The 8,295-nt window shown below is 38.6% G+C and overlaps 1 protein-coding gene across 2 annotated transcripts in view; it reads left to right on the top strand.

Annotated features, from left to right (window-relative positions):
• Positions 1 to 4,889, top strand: part of LOC111867218 (dnaJ homolog subfamily B member 12) — a 13,957-nt gene extending 9,068 nt beyond the window's left edge. For both annotated transcript variants that reach the window (XM_023856855.2, XM_023856854.2), the window contains exons 8-9: positions 3,192 to 3,355; positions 4,545 to 4,889. In XM_023856855.2, coding sequence (XP_023712623.1) covers positions 3,192 to 3,355; positions 4,545 to 4,663 — 283 coding nt within the window. In that variant the 3' untranslated portion in view covers positions 4,664 to 4,889. The remainder of the gene's footprint in view (positions 1 to 3,191; positions 3,356 to 4,544) is intronic.
• Positions 4,890 to 8,295: the final 3,406 nt, after the last annotated feature.

Here is an 8,295-nt window from a genome sequence, read left to right as displayed (position 1 = left end):
GTCCAAAATGTGGAGAAATGGGAACTGGTTGCTTCACCACGACAATGCTCCAGCCCACACAGCTTTGACGGTCCGACAGTTTTTGACAAGCAACAACATGGTGATTGTGCCTCATCCACCTTACTCACCCGACCTGGCTCCGTCAGACTTTTTTTTGTTTCCACAGATGAAGAGAAGTCTGAAAGGAAAGCGATTCCGTGATGTGGATGAAGTCAAAGAAAACACGCTAAAGGCTTTGAACAGTATCCAGCCTCAAGAATTCCAGCACTGTTTTGAGCAGTGGCAAAAGCGTTAGGACAAGTGCATTAATGCACATGGACAATACTTTGAAGGGGACTAATATACAGTTCAATAAAAATGCAAAAATAGAAAATAACAAAAATAAATTCCGGTTATTTTTGGGTCCCCCCTCGTACAGTACATTATTCTGTTAATTTCTTTATTTGTTTTTATCATTGTGCTTTTTTTAGCAAGCCTGCAGGACATAGCATTGCTTTAATTCTTTGCTGTATCGATTACAGGTGACCACAGATAGTATTGAAATTAAAATGGATGTCATGTGCTTTTTTGAGTCTCATAAAATTGAAGGCAAGTGATGAGAGGACTGTTTCCAGTTGCTGGTGAGAAATTTATTAATTTTCCTCCCTTTTATTTTGTGATAAAGATGTACGTATAAATCACAAAAAAAAAAGGAAGTATATGTATGATTAACTTAATAAAGCCATAAAACATACATAAAAATGATTTTCATTTTGTCAGTTTACCAAAATATTTAATTATGTAACATTAGTTGAGCAAATTCCATGCAGAAATCCCACAGTTTCCTCTCATCATTCACTTTGCATATTGCATGTAGCATGAATGGTGGAGAAGAGGAATGCATATAGGATATTGGTGGGAAAGACAGAAGGAAAGAGACCACTGGAAAGACCAAGGCATGGGTGGGAGGACAATATTAAAATGGATCTTAAGAGAGATAGGATGGGATGGTATGGATTGTATTGATGTGGCTCAGGATAGGGACCAGTGGAGGGCGCTTATGAACACGGTAATGAACCGTCAGGTTCCATAAAAAAATGCTGGTGGTGTTACCATGTTGGTAATTTACATGTGTCAGTGTACACAGAATCCTAATGCAACCAGTAGGCCACACCGATAATACAGGCCAGTGAGCAAGTATCTTGCAACAAGTACTGATTGCTTTCTTCACTTCTGAAGTATTCTTGAAAATTTGTATTATAAGGGGCAGTCAAATGAAAACAGGTCACCACACATCACTCACACAGCGCGCAAGTTGGTAACACTGGAATTTGCTTACGGTATGGACATCTGGTGGGGACTCAAGAAAGCACAGTGACAACATGCCCTTGCACACTAGTCATTTGTTTATTGTGCTGGAAGTAAAGTTAGCGCTATGTGTGGTCATCCAACATCAGTAATGGAGGTGGGTAAAGAACAGCGAAGTGTAGTGCGCTTTTTGGCTGCTGAAGGTGTAGGAGGACGAGAAATTCATCGTCGCATGTCTGTTGTTTACGGCGAACACAGCATGTCACGTTCGTGTGGGCTGGCGCGGCAAAAGAGATTCCGAAAGGGACGTGTGTCACTGCACGATGATGCTCGCCCAGGGCAGACTTATCGTGTCATCACTCCTGATCTTATTGCTGCGTTGGATGGTCATATCCGGGCAAACCAACAGATCATTGTGGAAGAAATTAGTCTTTTGATGGGACTAGGTCACAGTTCCATTTATGGCATTGTGACAAAACACCTGCTGTACCACAAAATCTGCATGCAGTGGGTTACACATCAACTCACGGAGGAACAGAAGACTCAGAGAATGGCAGCATCACTGTGTCACTTGCAATGATACCATGAGGAAGAATATGCTTTTCTGTCCCATATTGCCACTGGGGATGAAACTTGGTGCCACCATTTTGAACCCGAGAGCAAGCGGCAGAGCCAACAGTTGAAACACATGAATTCTCCCCCATTGAAGAAATCCAGAGCCGTACAAACACAAGTTCCGGTAAAGTGATGATAACGTTCTTCTTCAACTGTAAGGGCCCTCTGCTTGTCGAATTTCTCGAGCAAGGGGCCACAATCAGTGCACAGCGCTATGAAGACACTTTGCAGAAACTGAGACATGCCATGAAGTCAGAACGCCCTGGAATTCTATCGAACGGCAGTATCCTTCTTCATGATAATGCGCGCCCCCCACTGACAACTCTGTGAGGAATACACTACAGAGATTTGGTTGGGAAGTGCTTCAGCATCCCCCTATAGCCCAGATTTCTCCCCATGTGATTTTCACATTTTTGGAGACCTGAAGAGAAACATTCGTGGACATCGGTTTGCACCAGACGAAGACGTGTGGCTGGCTAAAGATGTGGTTCTGTAGACAGCCCACAAGCTTTTTCAAGGATGGGATTGACTGTCTTGTCTCCCAGTGGGATAAATGTATTAACAGTTTTGGAGATTACTTTTAAGGTAAGAAATGTTCTTTAATGTGTTTTGGCTTCTGACCCGCTTTCATTTGACTGCCTCTCATATTACCTGCTGTTTTGGAGATATATAGGCTTAGTAATTTACACACTGTTATGTAGGATTTGAGGTTCTTTCCACAGTGGTCATGAAGAGTCCTCTGTTCTGCTGTTAACATTGTATGAAATTAACAGTAGAACTGCAATGGAATGTGATACTGTGTAGAATGGTACACAGATACTAACATTTTGGAGGAATCTTCTACCTCTGTCTTTAGGTTTGTATTAGTATCTCTTTATTAGACTACATGGCAACACATCCTAGAACTCCATAATCTTAGTGTAATTAGCTTTGCAGGACCCAGTTTGTATCTATAATAAATGAAAATTAATAAAAGTATGGATGCATTAAAAAATGCATACTTCAAACTGGAGTATAACTTCTGCCCCTGTGCTTTCGAATGTCACTTAGCAAAACTCTTTATGTTTATGTTTGAATAGAGATGCGTGCAGGCCTGTGTTTCTGGGTAAAATATGTCGAGTGTTTATGTAGGAAAAGTGTTCTCCCAAACTTTAATGAGAAATATTTTGTGTACACTCAAATTACAGATAAAACTTGTGTTTCTGAAGATTGTGTCATAAACATACTGGTGTAATTGAAATATTTCTTTTATCCACTTAGTTAATTTCTTTTAATTTTATCATATGTAGGAAGTTTCCAGTTCAGCGCAAGACCTTGAATCTGAAAGTACCATATTTTGTCAAAGAGAATTTCCATACTGAATATCAAGGCAGTTTACGGCGATTAGAGATTACTGTAGAGGAAGAATATGTCACAAACCTACGACATCAATGCTATAGGGAGAAAAATTATAATAAGTATACTTGACTGTACTTCTTAGCAGGTGGAGAGGGTATTGTGTTCAGTAATAGAATACTAAAGGGATTAGGTTCATGTTTTGTGTTGATGAGGATGGTGAATTGTGGCAGGCTGGTTTGCAGTGCATAGGAGAAATTAGCAGCTTCCATCGTCATTGCAAAATATGTGACAGCTGACCAAGCCCTCTTATTTATGGTACACACAAAAAATCTTATGATACGATTGATATGTCTGAAAGAACCAGAAACATTTTAATCATTTCTTGCATCCTGTTGTGTGTTTAATCAATAGTAGAGTGAATTTACCAACTACACAACATGTTTGGATAACAGATCCAGCAACATCAAAGAACACGGAAGAACAGTGAGACCTCACAAACAAGTGAAAGTGTAACTAATAACATAAGTTGAACCTCAATTCACGAACTTTTAACAATAATAATAATTAAACTAGTTTAAAAAGAACTAGATACAGTAGCGAGCGTAAGTAAAAATGAGACCGAAAAACAAGTGAAAGTGTAACCAGTGACATGAGTTGAACCTCGATTCATGAACTTTTAACTTTTAACAATTAAATTAGAATAATAATAATTGTAACCTGTGTTTTATAAAAGAACTCGATATATTAGTGAGCGTAAGTCTGGAAAAGATACAAGGTTGAATGAGTGAAAAGTGAATGTGACCGCATGTAATTATACAGCCATGTTCATACACCTGAAGATGACCTCTTGAGGTCGAAACATGTAGTGATAATGTGATAAAAAACGTGTTGTGTAGTCAGGAAATTCACTCTACTATTAACCAGAAACATGTTTGCATCATATTCACTGCTATGTTGATTCTGTTCTAAAATTTTAAAAAGTAACCACAAAATGTGTTCTGAAAGTGTTTAATAATTCACATATTTTCTGTATATTGGTACTGTACACGCTGGGCATCCTGTGCGGCAGGACCATTTTGCTTCCTTGTTCCTGACAGATATTGTCAATCCAATGCATGTTGCCAATATTGAGTACCCACCTCTTCACTGGTAACTTTTAGAGTTTTGCAGACACTCACTTAAGTTTTGAGTGGGGATAGAAACACAGGAATAATGCCATGACCTTATTTATTCTCATAAAATAAGGAGGCTAACTATTCTTTTCCCTCCTTGATGTTTTATTATTGTGTTGTCTCTGTCTACAGGGGAAACAATGTTATGGAAGGCACGAAACTTTGCTGACCGGGATTTATTTCAGAGAGCACAGAATATCCGTATGCCATCATGTGACACATTACATGAACTTCAAGCTCAAGCAGGGTAGACATGCTGATTATGTTGTAATTCCTTTATTTAAAACAAACATTTATTGAATGTTAAAAGTGATGTTATTTCATATAATTGTAGTCTATATGTCTTTGGGACTGGGCATCAGTCACATGTATGCACCTCGTAATATTAAGTGTATTTAAAGAGAATGAAAATATTTACAGAAATATTGAAATGGATATTTATGAATATGCTGTTACTTTTTTATTGCTAGTGGGGTGGGACTAAGTCCCTTGTACTGCGGCCACTTCTGGCCTATTGTACCAGCCCCAGATGATAGGTGAGGGTGATTGTGGAGCAATTGGTGGAATGAAGATTGGCAGTGGAAACCGAAGTACTCGGAGAAAACCTGCCCCGGCGCCACTTTGTCCACCACAATTCCCACTTGATCAAACCCAGGAAGCTAGCGACTAATCGCCTGAGCTATGGCTTGGCCAATGTGCTGTTAAAGAGACAAGAAGCAGACAAAGATGAATTTATGAAATGATCACTTTGTTATTTTCCATGGTAGTTTTGCTCTTTGCTGTTGGACCACAATATTGTGTTCAGTTCGTAAAGGCAAATAGACATATTGTTTAATGCATCATTATAAAATATTATATTGGATCATAAACTTATCAACATTGAGAAAATAATCATTTTGATTGTTTCCATTAATGCAGAATAAATTAAAATGTTTTGTTAGATTATGAAGGAATATGAGTGAAGGTTCATGCGATTACAAGGCATGTATGTGGAATCTAATTGTCGAATGGAGTTATGTGGGACTAGCAAAAGAAAAACTTCTCCTTTTAATTTGGATCTGGTATCGGGTTTTTATCATATACCCTTTTATAAACCAGATGTGAGATTAAGACGTAAGAACTTGAAAAGTTCAGATGAACAGAATTTTGATACATGAAAAATCGGTGAAATGACTCAAGTTACAGTGAACAAAATTTTACCAAGTATTAGATTTTTAATCAGTTTTGTTATGAATTCCTGAAGTGGTTTGAAAATAATACATTAGCACAGACTACTTTTTGGTGTTTTTCTATAACTGTACTTCTGTAACTATGCTTATGTATTCATCAGTGGCTTTATAAGGAATAATTCAACATGTGTGGTGAGCTTTAATGGGGATTTGCCTTCAGCTGGAAACCTGACTAAAGATTAAGTCTGTAAAGAAAGTTGTCTTCTGGGTTTAGGCGCCATGTATTCTTTGTTTTGGCCGACATTTCAGAGGAACGTATCGCCTCCATCTTCAGAGCAGTTGAATGGCTTGGAATGCTACTGCTCTCTGCATTCCAAGCCATTCAACTGCTCTGAAGATGGAGGCGATATGTTCCTCCGAAACGTCGGCCAAAACGAAGAATACACGGCGCCTAAACCCAGAAGACAACTTTCTTCATAGTCATCGCCGTGAAAACCTCAAAACTTACATTGGGTTCTGTAGTTTACTTTGAAAAGCCTTATCCCCCCTCCAGTAATTTTTAAATCTCTAGTTGTCTCATCTTTTAACATGCTTACATTAGTTTAAGGTATTTTCCAAAGTCTGTACTTCCCAAATATTTACATTAAGTCCTGACACTTGATACTTCACTCCTTGAATCATGTGTGCTATATTACAGTGCTTCTTACCATGGTTTGAGTTGGGCTGGTAAATTAGTAGTGGGGCTTCCTGATTACTTCATGTCAGTAAAAATAACCTACAAACTTTAGTATTATGAGGATGTCTCTACTTACAGTGTAAAAATAATGACTTTGTGCGACACTTGAAATAGATCCACAATCAAACACCAGTTATTAAAATTATACATGAGGGCATAAGACATAATTTTTCAGAGGTTTGCCATATTATTGAATCAATGTATAATGGAAGGAAAATTGATCAGATCACACAAGACTGATTGTTTTTCCAATTGACATAACTAGAGAGACGTACAAATTGAAAGTTAGTAATAGTTATATGCAAGCTGTTTAGCTGTTAGAAAGAAATGAGAAAAAAACATCTTGTACAGCAATAAAGAGAGTGTTATGTCTGTTTGTTTGCACTTTATACATTTCCACATCACCGCACATTTTGAGCTAATGTGGCATGTTGATGGAAGGATTTCCCTATGGAGGTTGTAGACACTTGAACCCCCCACCCACCCCACAAGTGTTGGAAACCAACAAATACAGTTTACTGCTTATTGCAAAAGAACCACTTGTCCTAGTGTACCGAGGATTCCTCCATTCAATAGCTTGTGGGGGGGGGGGAGCCTTGCTTACTTTATATGTCAGTAATAGTTCCCTAGTTAATTTTCTTTTCCAAAAAATAAATGGCTAGTTAATTGTATTGCAGTTATATTTCTTTACGTTAATATCAACAATCAACATTACAACTTTTCTGTGTGTTACACCTCATTATATGTGTGCCTTTATGCTTGGGCAATGCCAGGTTGATCAGGTAGTATACTAACTTCAACAGAGCAGAGCCCTTCTGGAGGAGCCGCCAATTCTGCAGCTACTCAAGAACTTCTCAGCATTTTATGGAACCCAAAGTTTCATTACCGTGTTCATAAGAGCCCTCCAGTGGTCCCTATCCTGAGCCAGATCGATCTAGTTGATACCACCCCAAAACAAAAACTCCGTGGCCTATAGTCCACAAGCGAACTATACCCACTGAACAATTTCTGCTTGTCGGCTAATTTAGTGCCATCATACCACCCCCCATCCTATCCTATATGCATTCCTCTTCGCCCCCATTCATGTTACATGCCGTGCCGATCTCATCCTCCTAGAGTTCATCATTCTAATTATATCTGGCAAAGAGTACAAGTTATAAAGCTCCTCATTATGCAGTTTTCTACAACCTCCCATCACTTCATCTCTCTTCAGTCCAAATATTCTCCTCAGCACCCTGTTCTCAAACACCCTCAGTCTATGTTCCTCCCTTACAGAGACCAAGCTTCACACCCATACAGAAGTTAATCTCACTACAGTCTCTCTACTCAGTCTGTGTTCTTCCCTTAATGTCAGAGACCATTTCATACCCATACAGAATCACAGGCGAAATTATAGTTCTGTATATTCTAATTTTTATATTTTTAAACAGCAGACAAAAAGGCAAAGGGTTCTTCAATGAGTGGTAACAGGCAATACCCGAATTCAGTCTCCTCTTGATTTCCTCCTGAATCAAATTTTCATTTGTTACTGTAGTTCCCGTATATCTGAACTGTGCCACATTTGCAAAACATCTGTTTCCTATCTTTATGTCATGATTTTGGTGATGAGATATGATGAGATTTTGAGATAGTTTAAGATAAACTAGTATACACATTTCATTATTACATGCTATACTTTACATGTCTGTTACTGGATATTCAGATAAGTAAAACAGTCCATAATGTAATACACCCTACAAGCCTGCTCTAAAAAGATAACCATTAGAAAATGTCAGCCCTGTTGTGACATTCTGAAACATCAAGCTAGGCCTGGAGAGAAGTTGTCTTAGTTGTAGCCTTGGTCAAAGACCATTAACATCCTGGCACCTCATCTAGGGGTTGATCGGGATGAGCAGCCGTAAGGAGGCAAAAGTGTCGGGTGGACAAAAGGCAGCGAACATCTGTGTACATCATTCTGTTAGAAAGCACTGTGGCCTTG

This window comes from Cryptotermes secundus, unplaced genomic scaffold, assembly GCF_002891405.2.
Source record: "Cryptotermes secundus unplaced genomic scaffold, Csec_1.0 scaffold565, whole genome shotgun sequence".
In the NCBI taxonomy this organism is placed as follows: domain Eukaryota; kingdom Metazoa; phylum Arthropoda; class Insecta; order Blattodea; family Kalotermitidae; genus Cryptotermes; species Cryptotermes secundus.
This window is presented reverse-complemented; position numbering and strand designations above follow the sequence as displayed.